This window comes from Falco peregrinus, chromosome Z (genome assembly GCF_023634155.1).
Source record: "Falco peregrinus isolate bFalPer1 chromosome Z, bFalPer1.pri, whole genome shotgun sequence".
In the NCBI taxonomy this organism is placed as follows: Eukaryota; Metazoa; Chordata; class Aves; order Falconiformes; family Falconidae; genus Falco; species Falco peregrinus.
The window spans coordinates 79,701,147-79,727,303 of NC_073739.1; the positions used below are offsets into that span (position 1 = coordinate 79,701,147).

General features: G+C 39.5%; 1 protein-coding gene across 1 annotated transcript in view; it reads right to left on the minus strand.

Annotated features, from left to right (window-relative positions):
* Positions 1 to 26,157, minus strand: part of RIT2 (Ras like without CAAX 2) — a 178,735-nt gene that overhangs the window by 83,804 nt on the left and 68,774 nt on the right. The window contains exons 3-4 of the mRNA XM_005239827.3: positions 21,627 to 21,700; positions 3,013 to 3,204 (exon numbers count right to left, since the gene is read on the minus strand). Of these exons, the coding sequence (XP_005239884.1) occupies positions 3,013 to 3,204; positions 21,627 to 21,700 (266 nt within the window). The remainder of the gene's footprint in view (positions 1 to 3,012; positions 3,205 to 21,626; positions 21,701 to 26,157) is intronic.

The following is a 26,157-nucleotide window of genomic DNA, read 5'->3' on the forward strand; positions in this document are numbered from 1 at the left end:
AGTGTTTCTCCTAACAGAAAAAATTAATTGCAGATTAGTTTCATTCTTGTCATGCTGCTGATGGATTTGAGGCAAGTGACACACATCATTAAATGTATTGTGTAGGGGATCACATTTCAAACAAGAGCTTTATCTGACCGAGCTACTACAGCCTGTCTGATTGTTGCAGAATTGTCATTAAATGGAAATGATGCCTAGGAATGCTGAACTTAATGTTATGTTTCCAAATATCATGAATAACATTACAGTAGCTTTAATGAATTTCATAGGAGAAAAATGTCATTGAAAAAAAGCAACAGTATTAGCCCTTGGTGCCCTGGTTAAATTCCAGTCTGGCTAATTGCATACTGACACTTACTATTTCTCAGCTGTTTGAATTTGATATGTGACAAAGTATATTGTCCATGGATATGTTAGTGCTGTACAGGGTCAGCTCACGGCTGGCTGTCGCCCCAGAGTTAGCTGGTTACCGCTCTTGACCATCCAAGCCATAACTACATACATGACCTTGAAAAGCTTCCTTTCAATCTACCTTCCCACAGTTCATCAGGTTACTTAGATGTTGCTTAAGCTAACATGTAAGCATAGATATAACTTGTTTCAGTGTTTGTTAAACATATAGCACAACCTCACGTCCCAGTTCTGAAACAATTAGCTGCTGAAATGCATTAAACATTTGCTTAAAGCTGGCCATGGAGATGACCTCCCCCACCCTAGTATTTTCATTTAGGTCAGAGGCACTCTGAGCAATATCTTATAATCACCTCCATTTAACCGTGCATTGCTTTGAATAGAGGAGCCATAGCTGAGAACGTGACCCGAACTACGGATGGTATTTAAGTGAAGATATGCCCCAGGAGCACAACTAATCCATCTCAGCACCAAATTATCATGGAGACAAGGGGCCTGGAGTAGAGCTAGCCCAAAGTTAAAAATCAATTCCTGAATTGGGACTTCAGAATAAACTTTTGTTCTACAGCTCTGCTCCTGTTGATTCACACTACGTGCTTCTGTAGACATAGTCATATTCAAGTGCTTCATTCAAAGCAGCAGATCTGCACTGTGTCATCTTATTAGTCTGATGTAAGGGTGCCCCATGGCCCAGTGTATGCATTGCAGAATATTTGAGAAAACTATTCTGACATTGCTGTACTTTACAGTTGTAAAGGGCTTATGGAGGAAAAGATTCTGAAGACCAAAATCCTGGCTCATTGAAAGCTTTTTAAAAAATATAGGACCATGATTTGGAATTGCCTTGAGACACGTTCAGGCAGGGTCTTCAGTGACAACCCTGAACAGTAGCTTTTTGTGTGTCTGTCACATCTCAAAGACACAATTTCTAATATCATACCCAAGAGCCTCCCCATGTCCCTTAATCTTGAGTGCTGTTTGTGATATCCAATTCGAGCATTCACTCACACTAGTTTTCCTGTTTGGGAGAACTGACAATACCATCAAGGACCATGTAAAACATTTTAATCAAGCATAAATTATTATATGCATTGACGATGATTAAAATGTAAAAGCCCAACAGCACCAAATATCACTGGAAGAGCGTCTTCATATCCCTTAGTCAACAGAGTATTCCTGAAATCTCATCTATAGGTAACTCTAGGTAATCTATCATATCCCATTTCTGATGGGTTCGGGTGTAATGTCCTGTTTTCTCAGCACAACAACTGAATCCACCTCCCTCCCCATCTGTATATAAGTAGCCCAGAAGCTGCACAGATTGCATTGCACTTTGCATATGGCACTGTTGTTTGAAGCCTCAAGCTGCGTATTAAACTGCAGCTGGATTGTCACCATTAAGGCTCTGTCACAGTCTGATTTAGGGAGAAAATCGATGATCTGGAAACAGACATGAAGTTTTAAATGTACATCATCAGATCTTCAGGACTAATTCAGGCTTAACAGTGCCTGGGATTTTCTTTAGGTAGATGAAAGAAGACAAAGAAATGGGGAGAAGAGTGACAGGATAAGTGGAAAAGAGTAGACAGGATCATGTGAGCACAGATGCTAATGAACTGAAAAACACCATTTTATTTAACCATTACATATGTCTGCACAGAAGCCAGTCATTTGAAAGCAATCGTAGTGTGTATAAAGAGCCTTTTAAGACTTCCATATAGGAAAACCTTCCCAGCCTCATGCCCCCCCCACCCCCCCACCCCCCCGCCTTTTTCAAAGTTTCTGCTTAAGAATAAAGATATTAAGATATTTTCTGTTCAGTACTGTGTCACAGCCAAGCCATTTCTAAGATGGTCTGTCTGTAACTCACTCCCTTGCACAAACACACACATCAACAGAAACAGCCATGGGGAAGTGGAGAGGAAGCGAAAGGAAAAGGGAGCAAAGATTGCTACAGACTTTGGGAACACCACAGTCAGTGCCCCTATAGTCAATGAAATCTACTGCTTTATGGGTGGTGGTGGCTAAAAGCTTCTATATCAATCAAAGTGAACTCAAGTCTTGCATGTTCCCATCTTACCTGAACACTAATAACACAGCCACTGGTTTTTCAGGCAAAGATAATGCCATATGTATTTCTTTATTTTAACTAGATTTTTTTTCACGATGAGTTCGAGAAATGTTTAATTAAATCTAGTACATTTACAAAAAAGAAAAATAATTTAAAAAAAATCAGTATTTAATGGCTGGTAACTTCCAAAGAAAACAGGGGTTTTTTTGCCACAAAGATCCTAACTGCATCTTTTCCCATGTTGACCGTAAAGATAACCTTAAAAAAAAAAAAAAAAAAAAAAGTGGAATCCCTTTTCAAGTGAAAACAAAGAACATTTGGATGTGATCAGCCAAGCCTACTTTAAGATCCATAAGATATGAATGAAAAGTACTGCTAAGTCCTTAATTTATTACCAATCCTAGCATGTTGCTCTTTGATTAAACCACATCTTGTGCTTTAATTCTCTGTAGTACTCCACAACATATGCTACAGAAACCTCTGAGGTAGCTAAGGAAAATCCAGCCAAAACCAGCAGAGAAGTTGCTTACCTGTCTGAACTCTTCCAGATCTATTTTGTTTCCCACCAGCACCAAGGGGATGTCGTAGGTGTGCCGGACACGATAAATCAGTTCCTTAAACTCAGCAGCTTCTTGAAAGGATTGGCGGTCCGTGATGGAATAGCAGATAATGAAGCCTTCTCCGCCTCGCATGTATTGGTCCCTCATGGCTGTGAATTCTGCCTGTGGAATAGGGTAAGCATGCTCAGTAATTTCGCAAACAAAATTATCCATCTGTAAATAAAGAAGTTGCTGAAAACATCTCCCATTCCCTGCATAATTTCACATTGCTTGTTTTATTGTCTGAAATACTGCTTGCTGAAACTTGTGCATCCTTCTGGGGTCATCATCCTGGATAATACATCACTAGGATTTCTCTTAGGATCTTCTTTTTCCTTTTCCCATCAAGGGAACTCTAAGAATACGAACTTATTACGCCAGTGCCTGCATACTGAAAATACTGTCTTAAGTAGTTCTAGAACCATCTGCAGCACTTTTGGTACACAAAGATGAATTGCAGCTAAATTAATACTAACAGGCATAAAAGAAGAGATATATTATTGTCTGTGGATCAGAGATAGGTAGAAATTCCTTATTACACACTCAATTCAAAAGCACAGGAATATCAAAAAGATGTTTATTGAATCCCATCAGCTTTGGAATAGTGCCTAGCAAAACAGGAATATAATCTGCAAAAAGTCCTGCTCTTTCCAATGCTCTCAGAGAAGTGAGGGGTTTCAGTTCAGTGTGGGATTATACCACTAAATGAAAACAAACAATTTTAAATACTGTGAGAACTGGCCCAATTTTCTTCTTCTGCATTTTTCTCTATTTATGTATGTATTTATGTCACAGCAACACTTCTGGTGACCAGTATTGTTTTTCAGAAGTATTTAACAACTGCCACGTTATAAAAAAAATCAAGATATAGTTTTCAAAAACTAGTCTCAGGCACTGTGGCTGTAGAATATGTTTTAAAGCCAGTTTCTTCTTAAGGTTTGTTTGCTCTTCTTGATCCCAGCCCAGAATAACCCAATACCATGGCAACAGTCGGTCAGGATCAGAATCCTCCTGACAGAATCAGTTCTCCAGAGATATTAAGATGCAGGAAGGTCTGATAAAGCAAGGAATACACATATCAACATTGGACCTTTTCTATGAGCAGCAGGATGCAATATCAAGTCCTGTATTTTTTACTCAGTTGAGACTTTAGGCTAGGATTTTTTAAACAGTTTATGTTTTATATGTATATATACATATATCTCCTCAGTTCTTGCTGAAAATTGAAGGGAAATTAGATTGCTTATGCTCTTTTAAAAGTCTCAGCCTTAAATCACTCTCAATCATCACTCATGTTGATTGATAATACTTCCTGTGAATAGACTTCCATGTTGACCATTATCATTTATTCATGATGTATCTTTACCCAAGGGCTTTCTTATATATCATTCAAAATATTTCACCTGCTACAGGAAAAAGTTCATAGACTAAGCTCCAAAATAGCAGACTAATAGGCAATTTAAGGGTAGGATTTTTCTTTGGTATTTACTCAGAATTTCAAAATCTCCAAACTATCACCACTGGCCTCCCAGAGAGTTTATTAACTACCAAGCTATAGCACAGAATGGATCAAGCCACATTCTATCCCATCCTCTTGAAACTGGATGTGTAAGAAGTAAGGCAATGGTGGGGAGAAACGCAGAAAATATCAAACAAAAAGGGTTCTCCACTCTGCTGGTTTGGGTGAAACAAAAAATGGAACTCTGCCTCTGTTCCCAGGTCCTCAGCTGCCACCTACATTAGAGAGCCACTGGGTTTATAAACTGTGCAATACCAGACTGGAGACCATACCCAAGGTCTCCAAGCTATGGGCAGGGGGTGTTACTTATTAAATACAGAGACATACTACCTCTCTCTTACTCACCCTTAGATCTCAGGCGTTCGTGCCAGAACAAGGGTCTCTCCGAAGTCCACCAACCTCCACCCCCCTGATGTTCTTCTCTTTGCATCAGTCACCTAGAACTGTTCTGCGACACAATAAGTAGGGTACTCTCCTTCACAGGAGGAGCTGAAAAAGGCCAGGATCCCTTCAGGCTGGACAGGCAATGAAAACCTTATGTGGAGATACACTTGTGGGTTAAGGGTCCTGAATTTAGCTGCCTGTAGCTGCAGGCCACTATCTCAGACTCCCTTATAGATAATGGTAAGCTAGTCAATGCAATTAATGTACTGCAGATGGCTTCTGCTGATGAGAAGTAGTTATCACTTTAGTTATCTAGTATCTATTCCTTTATCTGTTTTAAAGTATGCTGACTATTTATACAGCTGAATGGAGCGATTACCTCCTGTTTAGACATGTTTGAGTATGGAACCTAAATTCCAGCCCAGATGACCTGTCTTCCTGGGTTAGGGATTTCATGAGTCAGCTGCTGTAACACTGTACAATAATTCTGCACAGCCTTTTACAAGAAAGAGTTCTTAAGCGAGATGATCCACTTCTAGGAAGTGCTCAGAGCTTTGCACACTCCTTTATAGATGGCAAACTAAGAAGGAATTGGGTCACATATCCCTGTTTAAGTCACAGTAAGTGACTTTCTGCAGCAGAAGGACTCCCCAGATCACTTCACAGGAACGCTTAATGGCTTTCTTTGACTGCCAGGAGACTCTGGGTTCCTAATTTTACACATGGAATCAGTCCAAAGGGACAAAGTGTTCAGCTTTTAGGCACTGCCATTCCTGCATCAGTCATTTACCTACGCTTTCTGGTTCATGCCTGGGCATAGTTATGACTTTAAGGATATGAATTAATCTACTTCTGCAATTTTTTATTATGACATGTTATTGCTGCTGATGTATTAAACTAAGCAGCCAAAATATTTTTGTGTCATGTTTGCAGTGATCCATTTTCAGAGGCATTAATTACTCTATAGAAACGGAATTGGGTTTTCTTGGTTTTCTGTTGTTAACTCAGTTAGTCATTGCTGTTCTTACTTTTTGATGTTGAGTTTCACTTCTCAGCTTTTTCCTCTTGGCATGATTGCTCAGTACAGAGTCAAGGTCTGCAAGGTCAAACATAGATAACCCTTTTCTTGGATTTCAATAAAAAGTGGATTGTTTTTTTCTCTGTTCACCAAGAACCTCAACATAATACATACTAAGAAAAAATATAAAAAATACAATTTCCAATAAACATACTATAATGTTTGTAATCATGTATGCATAATATATATACAAGACAAAGGACTAAGATGGAAATAAATCTCTTTTTTCATTTCTTAGTTCAAGTCCGACTTGATTTCAGAGTTTACTTGTGTATCTACAGTAAGCAGAACCAAAATCCAAGTTCACCTGAGTTTTGTGAATGTTCAGAGGCAAATGGACATGAACCCAAAGGTTTTACAGATATTTCAGTGGTTTCATTTTTATATTTTGCCTCATTCTCTTATAAAATAAGCAACACTTTATCTGTGCAGCTGGCACACTAATATCTTCCTTAATTGTTTCCTGATGTAAAAATGGCTTTTAAAAAAAAATATTCAGCAATAGTACTAGATGCCATTTGCTACTTAATAAGGGGAAAATATGAAACATTCCCAAGTCGGTAACTGCTAAAGGGAAGAGACAGAAGGAAATCACACCTCCTCAAAGGGAAATCAATTCCAAGAATTAAAGTGAAGATTTGTCATGCTTATAGCACTTCGCAGCTTGACATCAGGCTCTAATACTCTCTTGTGTATTATGAGTAAGACGTAACAGAAAAGTGTGGTAAGAAATCTTGTGAAACAGAATCACCATTCTTCTTGAGAGAGATGTTATACTTGAGAACAAGCATCAAGTCCGGATAGAAACAAAATAAAACTTTTCTAAAAGTTGAAAGAAGGCAGCATAACCTTTTCCTTTTTCCATTATAATTGCACGCAAAAAACCCCTGATACTAGTCCTTATATGATTATATATGTCTACTTGTTGAAAGTTAGCAAGAAAATGTCTGAATAATTATTTTACTCCTAAATAGATGTCACATTTGCCTTTCATCAATTATGAGGCATCTCACATGATTTTTCAAAGAGGACAGAATAGCCTCACAGTGACACAGAGCAGCTCTCTCAACACACTCAGATGCATCCCATCTTGTATCAAATTGCACACACCCAGCTTAATTAACTTGTCCTTTGTTGATGCCCTCTACTAAAGGTAGCATATCTCTTCCTCAAACTCTCCTGCGAGGCATGAAGACCTGGAAGGTGTAAGAGCCCGGATTGCCTGTAAAGGCTGGGAAAGCCTTAAGTATGTCAGTCTTTTCCGTGTTCCTCATTGTTAGTCCACTCACTCATTCCAGCAGCAGACCTGTTTTTTCTGGTGTTCATTTCGTTGCCAGTGTACCTGTAATAAACCCATCTCATTGCCTTTTACCTATATCAAAAGTTTCAACTCTAGCAACAAATAACTTCCATACTCATACTTGAGAGGCTTTACCTGTTTCCACATTTCTTCCTCCTGGATACGCTTGCTTTTTCTATTAGCTTTTAGGAGAACAACTTGGCAAAGAAGAAAATGCTTGTCCTTTGTTTTCTCCCTGTCACCTTGCTTTATCCTTTTTTATCCCACTTTTCATAAAAAGCAATTTTAAAATTATTATTAAAATTAATATTGTTTTCATAGAAATATAAATGGAACTTGTATGCTTTTTTTTTTTTTTTTTTATTAGAGTTTAGAATTCTTTCCAAATAAGATCAGTACCTTAATGTCTCCAGAAGACGAAGTGTAGGCATTGAGCAGCAAAGTCAGATAGCCTACACTTAGATACCTAGATCCTCATGAGGATTAATTTATGGGTTGCTATCTAACAGAGGGGTTTGGATCTAATGTTTAGCTCAGGACAACCCTACCTTGCTGACTGAAGGAATCTAGGAAGGTCTATCACAGAGTTCACTGAAACCAAGCCTAATATATGGTTTCCTAAGTATTTCCTGCTGAACAATGCCAGAGAAAAACCTCTGGGCTAGAAAAGGTGGGGTTTTTTTCGAACCTAGAACAGAAATTGTTAAAAACCAATCACTTCCACATCACCATTTTACATCAGCAGAACTCAAAACTGAAGCCAGTTCTCAGGGATGCCCACATTACGCATTGCTAATAGATAGCCTTTCTAAAAGGAGAAGAGAAAGCGGCAGGGGGGGAAGAGAACTAATAAAATAAAAGGACACAGGCAATGAATAGGGGAGCATCATATCTGTCCCTTCTTTTTCATTGCCTTGTGATGTGTTTGAGGAGTAAATACAGCACAATGGTTAGATGTGCAGTCCTTCTCTGCACTCTTCAGAAGTGTAGAGCTTAGAAATTTAAAGATGCCGCACCTCAGAAACAAAGGTGTCATGTTTTTCAAACTACACACACCCCACACATTTTGATGTCTGTTCTGTTTTTTTTTTTATGATCTTGGCTTGTATATCTGGAAGAGGTCAGAGTCTCCCCAGGGAGGCCAGCCTCACAGTTTGAGAAATGCCACTTTCTATATCTTCTTGTCTTATGTTCTGCTTGACTTTAGAACTGGGAATCTGCTAACAGATGTTCTTAATCAAAGCTGTCTCCCTGATTACCACAGGGGTCATTCTTATTATGATGGCTTTTTTCACATTTCTAGTGAACACTGGTGAAGGGGGTGGGGGGGTAGCTATGATCTTGGAAACAGCCAGTATATTGTTCATCTATGAAAATCAATAAACAAGGGTAACATGAACAAAAAGGACACATGAAACTCAGTGGGGATAAAACCCCCTATTTCAAATAGTGAGATAATCAAAAGTAAAGACTGTAAAACATACAAGAAATAAAGGAAAATACATTGTTCACTTAAGAAAAAGAAATTTTGGTTACAAAATTTGGGAATTCCTTCTACCTCAGGAAAGTTTTTGCCAATACGGTCAAAGATTATTTTTTAGCAGCAAATGATTTTTTTTAAAGGCAAAATGCAATCCTCCCATATCCCTGTTAATAAATTGTCTCATGCACATAAACATCACAGTTAACTTCACTGGTATTACACTTCATTCACTGAACACTGCTTGTCATAAAGTGTGCTTTGCTTTTCGTTTGTCTCCTCAAATAGATTTACCGAAGAAAAGTACCCTGGTGAGTAGTGCTGTGATAATTATTTGGTTTTCACTTTTTTTTCTTTTTTGAGGGGGTGGGGTGGGACAAGGTATAGAAGCAAGTAGCCTTTAAAAGGTCAGCTGTAAAAGCAAGCAGCAAGAAACCTGCAGCAGTTACATTTCGAATGAGAAAGCTTCCAGATAGGAAGTTGGGTGGATTATACCTTATAACCACCATAACACCACTGCTAATCTAGATGCAAATGGTGGGACTTGTTTCATCTGGTTTCTGCCACTGAACAGGTAGTCACCTGTTCTACATTAGTCTTCAAGTTTCTCTCTGAATTCAGGACAGAGATATGATCACCTCAAGAGTAATTCAACCCATCTTCAGAGAAGTGTTTAAGACACAAGGGATGTCTCTCCTTAGTCATCGAAGTCACTCCTAGGTAGTGTAGCTCTCTCACTACCTCAAAGGAAGCTAAATACAAATCCTCTGAGGTCCACAATATAAGCCACAGCTCACTTGTTCTCCTCTTCATTTTAAACTTTTCATTTAGTTTCTGCAAGGCAGTTTTATTTCCCATGGAGTTCAAAAGGTCGAGAGGATGTAACATCTAGTGCCTAAAGCCAATAAAGAATTTTTCCATTCGCAACACTCAGCAGCGAGAAATGTTATCCCTCAGCATGGGCTAAGTTACATTAGGAGATAATAAACAGATACATCTTTTCAATCTCAGAAGTCACAGTTCCAAATCTCCTGCCTTTGCTCACAGGATTCCAGCATGCATCATCTGTAGGATCTCAGCAACAACAGAAAACAAGAAAACACTGAAAAATATCAGCATCACTCCACATTCTTTTCTTGCTTCCCTCTTATTTCCAGTCATCCTTTGCGAACAGCAACAACAAAAGGAGCTGTATACCAAAAGATACAGAAAAATTTGCAGCAGGTGGTACCCAGCCACCTGTGCCAGCCTAAACCATCTGCCACATCACTGGGAGGAAGGAAGAGAGCTGAAAAAACAGCTCAGTCACAGACCAAAGGAAATTCAAGGGCTCTGGCTTAAATACTGGAGGACAGGGATTGATTCTTCTCTGCATCGAGTCTCTACACTGTTCTGGCTGTAAACCAAACCCCTCTCTTACAACCCTTTTTGCCTGCTCTAGTTATGATCCAGGAACTGTTCAAAATGGGATTAGTATAAATGAGAATTAGCCCATAAGCCTGCAGTGGAAGTGGATTATTATTATAATCAGTCCCTTGATTAATGATCAGTCAGTGTCTCACACCTTATAATTACAGGAAGGAATCCTTGCTTCTGTTATAAAACAGCAATATCCCTTTCTTTCCGTGAATTTGTACGAAGGACAAAATGCACATCACTGATGATGGGCACAGTATAAAGATAACATAAAAGATGCAGTCCATGTTCCTAGTAGACTAGCGCCTGTCTGAACCTAATCTGACAGCCTTCCAAGGCAATATTACAATCTCCACATTGTACAAAATCAGTAGGCTTAACTCTGGTAGTGTACAATTAAAAAAGCAGAGATACTGAAATTAATCCATAATGTAGAAGACAACCAGCAGCAAAATATGAAGGCTGTTGAAATCAGTGCCTATTCATCTGGCCACTCCCAGTTAAAGCTAATTTATTTACCTGGAAAGGGACATGGGCAGAAGGAGAATATTCATGACAGGTGATCTTTGGTGGAAGACACAGACATGATTTACACTTTTGTGATAATAGCAACATTACTTCTTAGCTGCTCACTTCCAGGGTTTTCTGGAGCTCAGTGTACAGTCTGGAAATGGAGGAGATAAGCTCACCACCTAGGTAGGCTGAATGACAGAGAGTAGCTCAAAACCTTGCCTATGGGCAAGAAGATGGTCCAAACTGAGTGAGTCATCTGAATGGATCATTGGCAATTTGAGAAACACGACTAGACTCACACTGAACATGAAATGCAAGCAGAGTCTTACATCTCTAATTTACACTAAATTTTGGCTGAAAACTTTTTTTAAAAAAAGGAAGTTTTCCCTTCCTACCCTTCCCCCACACTTACATTCCTCAGCATCAGCCTGCTCCCTCTAGAAACAAGTCTTCAACCCCAAACAGGAGCTGGTATTACACCAGACCTCAGGTCAGGATTCCTTCTGAAGACTAATGTATTTGCAGAGAAAGAGATGGATTCCTTCACATCTGTTAATACATCTTTAAGCTCTGACTACTGGAGAGACTTAATGAACCTTTAAAGTCCTAAATAGAAAGAAAGGATTAATCAAAAATAAATCCTTTCATTTCTTAATCTCAGTTACTAGATCTAGTTAATTCATGAGGACATTAGTCTCATCTTCATTCAGATGAGTCTGAGACTGTATTAGTATGTCCAAATTCTCTCCCTTTTGGAAAATCACCAGTTTGTGAGGTTAGTTTGGTTATTGACTTCCTTAAATCATTGTGGGACACAATCTGTTTTCATCATTTGTGAATTCATGACATTTTCCACCTGTGGGCTTAAAGACTGATGTTCACCTTCTCTTTTCAGCTCTGCTACCTCTTCTCATCATATATGGTATTGCTCACAGTCACAGACTGTGCAGAATCAAGTCTTATGAAAGGCAGCTGTAGATGTTCCTTCACACCCTGAACGCTGCTGGATCACTGTCGCACTGCCCCATTCGCTAACTGCAGAACACTTTATATGCACTTGCTATTCTGTATTCACATACTGTTCTGCATCATGGCTGGCTTATGAAGTGAGATTGAACCACATCAGCCTGGTAGAAAAAAATAAGGAAAGACAAATAAATAAGGAAAAAAAGACAAGTGAGAACATCTTGCAATAAAATAACTCAGGAATTCCTAAAACAGAATCACATGGTGACTCTCCCCTCTCACTAAGGAACTACTAAATAACCTGCAGTAGTACTCAGACTCTCCCTCCAGGAGTAGCTTCTCTGCACTAATGTTCCCAATGTTCCCACTCCAATTGCCCTCCTGCCTTCAGGTGATAATATATTTGCCAGTTAGCCGCCACTGTGCTTTTGTTAACTTTATTAATCCTACTCTTCTAAAGATGGTTTGTCATAGGTAGTAATGAAAATACGCAGTCCATCACCTAGGAGATGATATCTACTTTTCATTCACCCCTAAATATGGATGAAATCACCATATCAGTTCTCCACAATGCCAGTAAAAATGCCTCAGTGCAACAATCCCTAACTCAGAGAACTATCTTTTTCTTTCATATTAATGCTAATGGTTTCTCTCTTAAACACCTTAGTAATTTTCTCCTAAATGCAGGCACTGAAGCAATCTTCATTGTTAACTACCTCTAAAACCCCCAACTGCATTTGGTTTATCGCACACCATATAATACTTTCCCCCCCTCCTCATTGGTATGCAAGAAAGAATAAAGCCAGTTTTCACCTTTTATCACAAATGCATCATAAATGGTAAAGGGAAAGAATTAATAGCTCAGTAATTACATTTTAGTAAACAGCAGAGGGGGGAAAAAAAGACAACAACCCACTAGTGAAGAGGTAATGACTGCAGCTGCAAGCAAGGGCTCACCAGGGATTTAAACAAGCTCTTGTCAGCTTACACGGGCACCGTAGACTTGCCATCTTCCCCAGTGAGGCTTGTGCAGCCTTGCAGAAGTGAAGCAAGAGGCTGTGGAGTCAGACACCTCATTGCTCTGATAAACGACTGCAAATGAGATTCTGGCTTGCGTATATATTCTCTCGTGATGACTTCCATAACAAGTGTTCTTACCTTAAAATTCCACAACGCAGGCATTTCTTTCCCCTCCCCTGTGCCCTACTCATCACCAGAGGTGTAATATAAGCTAAGAATATGAAAAGGGCGGGGGGGGGGGGGGGGGGAGGGGGGGGAGGGAAGAAGCAAAGTATCTGCTGAGTGGCTATTTTAGACTTTTGTAGCATTTAATCAATTGTGCACTCACTTCTGCCACTGAAATTTAGCTCACCGTTTGTCTAAGGGATGTGCTCCCTGCGGACTACACAAACCATCACTAATACAAATGCAAACCAGCTGTTACAGCTGTGCTTATTTTGTATTGCTTGCAATATTAAAACCTGGTAGGATTCTGTGGCACAGATGGGCTAAGTTGTCATGCCCCTGTGACTGGCAGCACGAAGGAGATCCCACTGTTCTTTTTTCTTCACATTTGCACAAATGTTTTCTGTTGCAAGACAGGTGGCTAAGGTAGCATTAAGGGCACAGCGATAAGCACTGGATTGGTATCTATATATACAGTCCTGTATATATACATCTATATATACAGTCCTACAAGGCTGTTCTCAGTGACCTTCTGGGGGCTTGTGGGAACACAGCCTTAGCTGAAACAGCAGGGATGTGTGACGCTGCCACTGTGAGCAGTTCACAGAATATCTCTAAGGTAACTTTGTATGATGTGAACATCAGATGTTCAGTAAGACCAAATCTTTTCTAATAATTCAAATAAATGTCTAACTTTTTAAGGAGTTGAATATTGCTTCATACATTCAACATAGACTGAAGATTGCATCCAGAGCCATTTGCTACATTATCCAGCCTTTAAAGTAAATCAGAAATAATTTAACTGAAGCTAATTCACTTCTGGTGGGGAGAATGACACCCATTTTCAGATCCATAGCCTCTGTGCCTGCCTATAAAACAGGAAAACAGTTATTATTTCATTAGAAAAAAACCCCCAACTTTAAGGACAAAGGGAGAGCTCCAAAACTGTAGGTTATGAAGTATCTAGCTTAGAGCAATAGATCCTGAAAATGCTGAGTAGCTTCTGACATACCCCAAGACTGTCCAGCACAAGGACACAACTCATCTGCAATTCAGAAGTTCAGTGGAATCTGACTTCTTCAGCTTGCTTCATGGTGTGAAGTAAGAGAAGATCTGATTTCCTACACAGGTACAACTATGCAGCTACTTGCTAAGCTTTTGGGGTTTGTCTTTTTGAAAGAAAAGTCTGTGCCCTGGCTTGGTTTGCTTCACATCATCCCGCTGCTCTGATAATGACATGGAACTCCCATGGCAACAATTCATTCTCCTCAGCCATTAGGACAAAATAAAAGCAGGCACAAAAATCTATGCAATCTATGCAAGATTTCTCCTGTGGAATTAAGAAAAAAACATATCTGAAATACATTCAGTTTAAAAAAAGAAAACAGAAAATGTTCCATATTTTACCTAATTATTTTCTTCAATTTTTGCTTTGTTCTTAATTTCCTCCTTTTAATATCTGGATAGATGCAATAACATTCCTCAGATTACAAAGGAGAGGTGACAAGCAATGGAGTTCAAAATTTACTGAGTTTACTTTTTATGTTCTTTGTTGGTTTTGTAGGCTTTTGGAGTTTGCTTTTTTTGTGGGGGTTGATGCCACTTCCAGGTTCTGGGGCAAAGTTATTGTAACTTCAGCTATGAAAGATGTCTTTCATTTTTAGTTTTTTTCACCTCCTACTAGTGTGAAATGGAAATAACATCTTTAGAAAGCCTATTCCAGCCAAATATTTCATTCAGTTCAAAGGTTTGGGTAATTTAGATAAAACTCTGTAACTTTTTGCTTTCTTGTTTTTTCCTATTGTTTGGTGTCTCTAGTCTGGAGACACCACCATTCAATGCATTGGTAGAGTATCCAGCAGTTACAGAATAGAAGAAAGGAGAAATAAGTTTTGAAAATTATGGTTCTTTGGGACAACCCACTTTTCCTGAGAAGCATGAACACCCCACTCAGCAAAAGACCTTTGTCTTGGTCATTTGTTATTGTCAAGACAAATGGCAGCAGGAGGTCGCTGTTACACGTGCTGTTTTTCTCAGCATGCAAGCCAAGTTTTTAGTCCTGGAAATACCTTTCTGATATGAATTTTGTGACAATTGATACAGGTAGAAAACAATTTTCTGTCCACTGGAGTCCCAGCTCTGTGTACGGCTGCTTGGTAACAAGTATCTTTTGATAGATGAACCTCTGTGGAATGGAATTCCTACTGAGATTATCTAGGACGGTTGCTTATATATATATATAGAAATCAGGACACACTTAGAGCATGTCTAATGTCTGCTGGAAGTAACTCCAGAGGGCTTCAGTGCCATCCAATAGTGGAAAGAAGTATACAATATAGTATATAATGTTAGAAGAAAAGACAAATTTATATAACCACAGTCTTGTGGAGGATCTGGACAAAGTTTAATCATATGGGATGTTTTTATGTAGATGTTTTCCATACAATGTACATCAGAACACAAGCTCCCACCTCGCCAAAGAAATACTACAAGGAAAGACCTGGAAAGAAGAAAAAGGGGGGTTTCTACTTTAATCAGAATATGTAATGAAGTCTCTTTTTTTTCCCCCTTTTAAAGGTTCTTATTTAAAAAGTCATAAATCATTCAGCAGTATCACTGTATATCTATTTTTGGAAGTTATTAGTTAAAGAAAGAAAAAGAGCAGCAGGAGAGAAAGCATTTCAAAAGAAAAAAAAAAATGGAGAAAGAACAGCCAACACTGGAAAATATTCCTTCACCTGTAATATGGAACCACTCACACTGACTTTACTGACGCGGAACGGTGACAAGGGGCAGGAGATCAGCATTGCTAGACTCAACAAACCCTGATGTTCACCCTAAATGCCTGCTCCCTGTAACAGCTTATTGCACCGGTTCATCAGAATGCAGACCTAGAAATACAAACTGATTCATCCTTTATTGCCCCATGATCCACTCATTGACAAGGACCAGAAAGGAATTTAGGAATCTGAGTTGCCAGTTGCCTGGTCTTGTTAAAATAATGTATCTTTTTTTGACAGCATAAGCTTAGACCTTTTCCCACTGAAGCCAAAGAATATTTTGCCCATAATTTGAAAGAAATTGGAGTCAGGTCTGCAATCTCATCTATGATTTACTGGAACTGTTTTTTCATTAATATGTGCCAGATAATTTTTTCTTCAAAATTTGTCTATTCCCAAATAAAATGACTTGGTCATGGCAGAGATGTTACTTCTTCCTAGAAAGTACCGAACAGCTTGCCTTGAGAATCCACCAAATTTTCAGTGCTATGGTTTGACTTTCTAAGTATGTCATCATCAGCCTGTGAAACAAGAACACATAAAGAAAATAAAATTAATGTTCTTCACCTAATACAGTGTTAATGGTTGCTACTTAGTTCACTACCACTATGCTTTAAAAATAAAATGGCTTTCATTTACTCACTACAACACCTAGCAGAAAGTGCACTAAAATTATTTTCCCCTTAAAAGTGCTGTAAAGGGCCATTAAAATATAATTACCACCGAAAAGGCATTTTACATTTCCTTGAGATAAGCTGCACTAGTGTAGTCTGAGATTTGACTTCCATTGATTCAGGATTAGAGCAGCATGTTTAGATAATAAGCAGAAGGATCTCAGGTAACAGCCTGAGTGAGTCATCGGACTATAGTGTTGAGGCTGAGCAAGAGTGTTTATCTGAAGGGCTCTTGGGACTAATACGGTCCCTCTTCAAAGCTTGAAGCAGGGGGCGAAAATCATAGTCCTGGAGGCTGGCAGGATAAACATGTCCTGTGATTTGCTAGCAATTTGAGAGATGGATTTCACTACAGAGCGCACTGTTGTTGTCAGGTTGAAAAGTGTCTGCCTGGAAATGAATTCATGTGCACACCACTCCAGAAAAAGGAAAATCTCCCTGAAATGGCATGCCATCACATTTTAAGACCAATTTTTCAAGACTCTGGCTCACACCTGGGAAATATACTGGTGCACTAAGTTTATCATAAAAAGCTCATGTTTTAACAAGCAAAAATTTGTGCAATAATCTTGAAATGTACTGTCTCGCTGACAGGTACAGAAATCCATTTTCCTGCATACTTACCTACTTCATGTCTGAGAACAATTTTGCCTTTTCTACATCGGGTCATCTCAGATTGTTTTTCGGTGAAGAGAACCCTGATGCTCTTTTAAAGTTTGGTAAAAGGTCTAAACAGGGGGGTTGGGTAACGTGTCGTCAGGAGAAAGGATGTGTAAGACTGAAAGCACCTGTGTCAGTCAACAGTTTATAAATACAGCAGGAGAGGGAACCGCTGGGTCTGCTCCACGAGGAGGGATTCAAACTGGGCTCCAGAAGCAGCAACATATTTTTAAGTGAGACGAGAGAGGGGGAAAGCTTAAATGAGTGAACAGAAGGTTTCTGTAACTCTGTGTGGAGGCTTTTTGTGCATGGCTAGCAGCCGGGGGTTGTCACTTTCTGAGAATAATTGTGAAGGGAACTGAATGCAGCCTTGAGGTCTGAGTGTCATTTCATGTACACCACAACTTTCCTGGAAAGCAAAGAGTTTACACTAGTTTAAATCAACTATAGGTAAAAGCAGATAAGGTTTATGACACATTGGATAAGAAAAGGGGCATCCTATATATACTTCCCCCTGCCACAACACCTCTCCCAACCTTAAGGGAGAGAGAGAGGCTCATGGGTGAATTTCAAGGGAAAGTTACTCAGAAAATGTCCCATCAACATTGTTGAACAAGGAAGGTCAAGCTTTACAGGTAATATTTTCACATGAAGGTTTTATTCTTTATTCCACATGCTAAATCGTAGCTAGCCTAGAGGGTTAAAAACTAACTACACAAAATTCCTCCTGAATCTCAATCTCACATTGTCTCTCTGTTTCTGTCTGCTTTTTGGTTTTGCTTTAATTGAAATGTAGACACAAAAAGAAAATGTTAGGTTTAAGAAGAGAACTTCTGGTTAAGCAAAAGCCAAAGACATCATTGATAGTGTCTTCTATTAGCAAATGTGAGGCTAAGGATAAACATCTTTTAGATTCAGTTGTGTCGTTGAAAAAGAAAACAAAATCAATTTTTTGTTCATTTCCTTCTTGCTGCACGTCATGTTTTCAAGCCTTATGGTACAAACTGTTTATGACAATTGGGCTACAAGCAGCTCTATTACCAATACCTACTCTTGAAAATCTCCAAGGTAAATGTAACCTTATTCTGTCTGAAGTTGATTGTGGTGAGCACAGACAGGCTACCCTGCTGGCAGGGGTAGCAGGTGGTGAAAAGCAGGGGTAGTGAGTTCAGTGAAGTGTAACTACTTACATTAGCCCTACATACATTAAGAACGTGCCTCCTGTTGCATCTGCAGTGGAAAAACAATATTGGCGGAGCACTAGAGGACAAATGATGATGTAGAAAATATCTATCCAGAGTCCATGGAACATCAGGCTGCTTCCTGAGAGGAGCGATCTGTTGTATTTAATAGTGTCTATGTATGCATATGAGAAGAGAAAGATCAATAACTAGATGAGAAACACCAAGGGTTTATTCATGTTTCTGTTTTTCACTTTGAATGTTTTTTAACTTCAGAAAGTTGAGAATCAGAATATTTCTGAAGCTCCACTTACATTTTGGTGCTCCAAACTGTATCTATTAGTTAAAATAGCAAAGATTTTTACCCATTCATGTGTGAAATCAGATGTGGATTTTTAACCCTGGAATTGACAATGAAAAAAATAGATTAATTACTAGCAAATCACAATATGTAGTCAGTGTTGAAGTGTTCAATTAGTGCATAGGTACAGCAAGGAAAGGAGAAGCATATTTGGTGGCACATATTCTCAAGAACAGCAACAAAATACATTAACTTTGGTCAGTTTTTCTACTGACTTCCTGTGTTTCCCAAACAGGGAAGAATTACAATTTTAGCTCCTGGAACTTCTGAAGTGATTAAAGTCATTATTCAAAGTTGACTTTGAAGTATTTATGACTGCAAGGACTTCCACTACATGATTTAGAAGCTGTAACACCATCTCTGCTTTAACATGAAACCTGGCAAGGTACCATCAGAGCGCACTGTCACGAACGTAACTGGGCACTTTCAGTATTCACCCTGAGGCATCAAAGCTCCAGCAAGATTTCAGTTTGAACTTCAGTGAGAGCACCATTAAACCCTCTGTGAGGAAAGAGGCTATTTTAGCTTTTGACTTCAATGGGAGTTGGATTAGGTATTGATTTATTTGGGAGCTGTGTAGGTAAGAGAGGCAGCAAATTCAAAGACATCTGCAAAGACAATCAGCTAAATCCAGGATGCTTAGAATGGACTTATGAAAAATAGGGGTGTAGGGAGAGCTTCCTAGCACAGATACATGGAGACATGTTTCAGTGATGAGAGTCTGCACTGGAAAAACAGGGAAATTTAAAGCAGAGATTTTCTCATATCAACTCAAACTCGACCCTGAGGTGGAATAGCTACACCCAGGCTGTCTGGTGTCCTAGGCTGATGGTCTGCAGTGTGGTGCTGCTGCCACCAGTCTCTGCTTGCTCCAAAATCTCTGGTCATTACATGCCATATTATGGATGTTTTGGTCCCTTCTTGAAATAAAACTTTATAGTCTCCAACCTTTCTCTACTATTGAAATTAAAAAGAAAAAAATATGTAAAAATTGTACAGTTTTGTGGAGAATTTTTCCTAAAAAGTGAACATAAGTGACAAAAGATGAGCTTTGTTTAAATTGGAAAGCATAATATTTCCAGCTACTTAAAAGTTCAATGCATAGGAATATTTTTATCTTTTTTCCTGAATCTAAAACAACCTTTCAAAAGGATTGAAATTGCCACTTTTTTTTTTAATTTAAAAAAATAATTTCAAACATTAAAAAAAATACTTTTTCTAATTAAGAAAAAATTCAAAATAGAGTTTTTAATTTTGGTGGGTGCGAGGAGAAAAATATTATCAATATCTGAGTATTTTTTTTCTCAACACAGCAAACATTTATTTTTCTAGTAACAAAAACAAATGAGAAAAAAAAAATCAAAGTAAAATAAATTATTCCTCTTGGTTTTACAGCCTATTACAAGAAATCCTGTACAGCATTTTGCTCCTCTTTCCACTAGTAAAAAGCTGCACACATAAACTCTGAATCACCATTTCTCTTCAGCTCTGGGAAAGAAAGTATTTCACTTTTTAGCATTTTAACTCTACAACACAAGACTAAAGTGAATTTAGGAGTAGAATGAAGTAGATGTAGACAGTGAACTATATGAAAGGATAACACAGGAGGTCCCTAACCCATAAAGCCTTACAAGGCTAAGCAAACAGCTAGAGGTGTAATTCCCCTGGTGATTTTGCACTAATGACCACATAGGGCTGAAGTTACTTGCCTCAGTGGGCAAAGATGATGTTTCTTCCCCTTCTCAAACACAAGCACAGATATGTTCAGACATTACCAAATAACAGCTATGATGTTCCTTCTTTCCCCCAGCCAAATCACTGCTGAAGCTATGTGAGGACTATTATGCGCTGAACTCCTTTATGTTATTCTTCTGTTACAATAAAAAATTTTAGGTCACTTAAATTCACCACTTTGAATACGTGTCTTGAAATTCAGCTTAAATTTTCTGGGGAATCAAACACTTTTATAGGAGACGCAGCAGCAAGGCACTGGTTAACTGCTGAGACTGTGTAATTTTGGGTCAAGGAAGAATAATTCAGAGCACCCTTTGATTCCTGAAACTAGGTTGGGTTCACTTTGAAATTGGCCTATATTTCGTTCACATGTAAAACTCAGGCCACAATCCCCCTGAACTATGTTCTGCTTTCTGTACCTTGATGCCATTCTAATTCCTCGCAGCAAACTGTATTTCCCACCATTTGCAGTGCCCAGCAAAGGTGTGTTCAGACCTTTCAGAAGTTGAGATCAAGGTTTCCATGCCTATACTTCCTGAATCTTGTTTGTTGGAAGGATCTTCTGTCCTTGTTGATTAACTCATTCCCGTACAAGTTGCACACCCCCTATGGAAACTCATGAAACTATCAAAACCTTCAAACAGAACCTGACACGTACCTCAGGAAAAGATCAACCAGCTGCAATGCTTTCATTAAACAACAAAAATGTTCAGAGATGGAAAGGGGATGAACTGAGTCAAGTAGAAGAAATTCTTGCATTTAACTCCTTCCTTTGCCTTACTGTATGTGAAACAATTCTCTGACTGATGCTCACACATGCATATACATGTCAGACATACACTGTGTGCTACTTTTGACATGAAGATATGTTCCTTGTGGCTGAGCAGTTGATGTTTAAATATAACATAGTAAGGAAAAGACTGGTAATAAAACACTTGATCTACAAGTAGACCAGCAGATACCTGTAATATATAGAAAAACAGGAATGATAAACACATAAACCAAACCAACAACTGCATGTATTCATTCCACTATTGTGATAGATGTTTTTACATACAAGAGAAAAAGAAACAAACAGCTTTTTATCTTCTACTTGATTATATTTGTCTGTCTATTCTGGTCTGATTTTGAAGTTACAATATACTGCTGAAGCATTTCTTTAAACTTCTTTGTTAATTCATCAATGTTATTCTGCTACTGCTCCCTTTATGTTTGAATAGGGAAGCTTGCTTCTAGCTCTGTGACCCGTATATCTGAGGTTAAAATCTTTAGGTTTATGTCTGATTGACTGATTCACATTGGCAAACTACTCACCTGTCCAGCAGTGTCTAGAATGTCCAAATAAGCTGGCTCGTCATCAATTCGGACTTGAGTTTTATAGGCATCCTCTGAAAAACACAGTGCAGTAAGGGCTAAGCATTGGTTTGGCTCAAAGAACAGAAAATGAAAAATAACTTTGCTAGTTTGGAGTAGACTTTTCAAAAGCTCTCCAGTCTGATCTAACTTTGTTTTCTTTCAAGCAAAAAGACACTTTCTGAAATCCTACCAACACTGCAACGTATTAGCAAAAGAGAGTGATCCAGTCTTTTCTATGACACTACTTCAAAATATTAAAGAAGTAAATTTGCCTCCCTTGGAAAGGGTAGCACAGACCGCAGGTAGTGTTTAAGTCACAGATGTTCAGAGGTGGTGTGCTGGTGCTATGCAGTGCAATGACACTTTCACAGAGCTTTTCCAGCAAATAGTTTCAAACCAAACATCATCTAAATTACTGGGATACTCTCCTGTGGCTAAAAGGGGCTTCTGACTCAGATATGTCAGAACAATTTACTAGACCTCTGTGTATCTCTGCAGATAATGTAAACAGATTTTTTAAAAATAAATTCTGTAATCAGTGTCTTCACACTCATCATGGCTGGAGGGGGAGAGGAGGAAAAAACTGTGCCTGGTGGAGAGTTCCCTTAGCTCATGATTTTCTCAACCTATATTTAGAAGGAGAAAAACAAAAAAGGTGAACTGTTTGCATGAATTGTTTTCCTCACATTTCAGTTTAATTCCTTTCTCAACATTTATACTTTCTTCCTAAGATTAAACAGAGCTTAGATACCAGGCCATGTTTATACTTGAAGTAGTCTTGGAAATTATCCATGTTGTTTAATTAAATAATAATGCATAGCACCCTGAGTGGGTTTGGTGGCTGATATTATTCTTTGACTGTGCACTGAGGTGTGAAGACAAGACAAGTGCATTTAATGCATCTGAGAAGTTTCATTAATCATTATGAGCATATGGGTGGCCCTGTGCAAAGATTCAATCCTGCAAGCCTGGCTGCCAGAGACCCTCAGGACTAGGCTCACAATAACTATTGAGATAATATTTGGATTATAGTATTCTCAGGACATTCCAATTTGTCACACACACACACACACATATATAGATTGCATCACATGACACTTTATGAAAGTATGTAAAAACCTGCTTCCTACCTCCACAAAGGAACAACTAAAGCATTCAGATGTGAAGGATTCAGGATGGCCTAAACTCAGCCCACTCCTGCACAAGTGACAAGCTGTCTATAATGTCACATCCAGTAGTTTCAATAATTGTCTTGCTTCTTATAGAATCATAGATAATTTTAGGTTGTAAAAGGCCTTTAAGATCATGAAGTCCAATTGTTAACCCAGCGCTGCCAAGCCCACTAAACCATGTCCCTAAGCACCACATCCACATTCCTTCTAAATACCTCCAAGGATGGTGACTCCACCACATCCATGAGCAGCATGTTCCAGTGCCTGACAGCCCTTTATGTGAAGACTTTTTTCCTAAAAACCAATCTAAACTTCCCCTGGCACAACCTGGGACTGTTTTTAATTATCCTGTCGGTTGTTATCTGGGAGAAGAGACCTAACCTTCCTGCCTACAACCTCAATTCAGGTATTTGTAGAGAGCAAGGTCTCCCCTCAGCCCCCCCTCTCCAGGCTGACCCCCCAGCTCCCCCAGCCGCTCCCCACAGCACTTGTGCCCCAGCCCCTTCCCCAGCCCCCTGCCCGGCTCTGGGCACGCTCCAGCCCCTCAGGGTCTGTCTGGGAGCGAGGGGCCCAGAGCCCACCGCGCCATTCCAGGGGCGGCCTCCCCAGTGCCGAGGGCAGGGGGACGGGCCCTGCCCTGCTCCCGCTGGCCACACCACTGCTGGCACCAGCCAGGATGCTGCTGGCCTCCTTGGCCACCTGGGCACACGGGGGGCTCATGCCCAGCCGGCTGCCGACCAGCCCCCCCAGGCCCTTTCCCCCCAGGCAGTTCCCAGCCCCCTGCCCCAGCCCGCAGCGCTGCGGGGGCTGGTGTGACCCACGGGCAGGGCCCGGCACTGAGCCTGGTTGAACCTCACACAACTGGCCTGGGCCCATCGCTCCAGCCTGCCCAGATCCCTCTGCAGAACCTTCCTGCCCTCCGGCAGACCCTGCTTGATGTTGTCTACAAACTGACCGAGGGTGCACTTGATCCCCTCATTCTGATCATTGACAAAGACATTAAACAGCACTGGCCCCAGCACCGAGCCCTGGGGATCACCACCTGTGACCGGCCACCAGCTGGCTGTAACTCCATTCCCCACCACTCTCTGGGCTCGACCATCCAGCCAGGGTTTTACCCAGCAAAGAGTACATCTGTTGAAGCCATATGCAGCCAGTTTCTAAAGGAGATGCTGTGGTAGATGGTGTCAAAGGCCTAAGAGAATAAAGCCTAGGTTGACAAGATCCAGTCTTTCCCTCGTCCACTAGATGGGTCACCTTGCTGTAGAAGGACGTCAGGTTCATCAAGCAGGACCTGCCTTTCATAAACCCATGCTGGCTGGGCCTGATCCTCCAGTTGTCCTGCACATGCCTTAGCTCAGCAAATTACTAAGGCACATACCTTGCTTCAAACAAATACCTAATTTCATTGATAATAGGATGACCCAGAGACTTAATTAATTGTATGATACATTGCCTTGCTGAGAAAGCCAGAGCTCTCCAAACAATGTAAATTTCAGTTAATAGACCTCTTTCTAGAGATTGCTGAACAAGAAACTCAATGCCAAAGAGGGACTATATGGAGTGAATTAGTCTAGTTACAATATAAGTAATCTATTATGACATTACAATAATACATGCAGTAGATTTTTTCTTTTTTTTTTTTAATCTTTTTCCCTAACTAAAAATGAAAAGATAAATATAAAAATATGTAAAATAAATTATGGTATTTCCTTCATATTAATTCTATTAATACTATAAGGTATTATTAATATATATCCATGCAGGTGGGTGCCCATTTGCATTACATTCATGCATACGTAATTAACATATGACTTGCATAAATTTAGCCTGTATTCTTGGCTTTGCAGCTGGGTACTTTAAAGCTGATATGCTGTGGTCCTGTCTGTCTACTTGGTCTAAGTTTTAATGCAGTAGCTTTAAAACAGTGCAATGCAGAAAGACATTTGTATACTTAAATGGTACTTGGGATAAAAATGAAGCTGGAACCTAAATAAATCATTCTTATTTGTTAAGGAAATGAATTGGCTTAGTTATATCTAAAAGACCCACCGACCTCTGGGTGTAAGTCATAGCTTTCAGTAAGTAGTTGTAAGATATCTACATCGAATACCCTCCTGAGCAGCTCCAGGTTTACCCTGATATCACAACACTGTAATCAGTAAAGTTTCAACTTAAAGCTGGAGCAGAGTAAGGCTGTTTGTAACCCTTTTAATTTGCAAAGATAACACAGAATGTACAAACCCATGTTATTTTTTTTTGTTCTCTCAAACTACTGACCTTAAAACACTTCCACAAAGATGTGCCAGAATCACTGTTCCATTTTCATTATTAATATATGCTAACATCTTCTGTTAGCAGTAGTGAAAAATATTCTGTTTAGCATTTGCCAAATACATGAATATGAATGGTTTTCTAGGCAACTGATTTCGGAAGATGCTTTTCACTTGTAGTATTTGCCTTTTTCCCAAGAAATGGTGGGATCCCAAGGGATGAAACAAGGAGATATGACTTTCCTTTGCAATATTCCTTCTCTGCACATGTGCAAAAAGCAGGATAGTATAGATATTAGAAAAGCTTAACAATATCTTCAATTGGGGTGTGAAAAGCAGGGATATCCTCAACCTGTATTTGAATGGAAAATATATGGGAGATTTAAGGACCACTTTTCTCATGGTGCTCATTTAAAAGGAAGTCCTAAAGCCCACACTTATCAAGGGAATTGATATCTTGAGCCAACACGCTCATACCAGAGACCAGACCATAACACCCATTTATGACCTATCAGCTTTTAATGCTCAAACACAACTAAGTCTTTTGAGAGGCACTATTTTTCCATTTACCATGTGTATTGACTCATCTCCTGGGCTACTAGGATAATGAATTTTTCCAGCAAGGGAGGTAGAAGGAAGACACATAAATGGAAAACCAGGTCTCCCACCTCATGTCATATGGACCCAGAAGACAAGCGAGAAGTGGAAGAGCTGTGCCATTTAGTTCTGGTCTACAGACAACATTTTTAAACTGGGACCTTTAGTAGGGGCTGTAGCAATAGAGCAAAGGGTGATGTTTTTAAACTAAAGGTGGGTAGATTTAGAATAGATATAAGGAAGAAATTCTTCCCTGTGAGGGTGGTGAGACACTGGCACAGGCTGTCCAGAGCAGCTGTGCGTGCCCCATCCCTGGCAGTGCCCATGGCCAGGTTGAGTAGGGCTTAGAGCAACCTGATAGAGTGGAAGGTGTCTCTGCCCATCATGGCAGGGGGTTGGAACTAGATGGTCTTTGAAGGTCCCTTCCAACCAAAACCATTCTGTGAT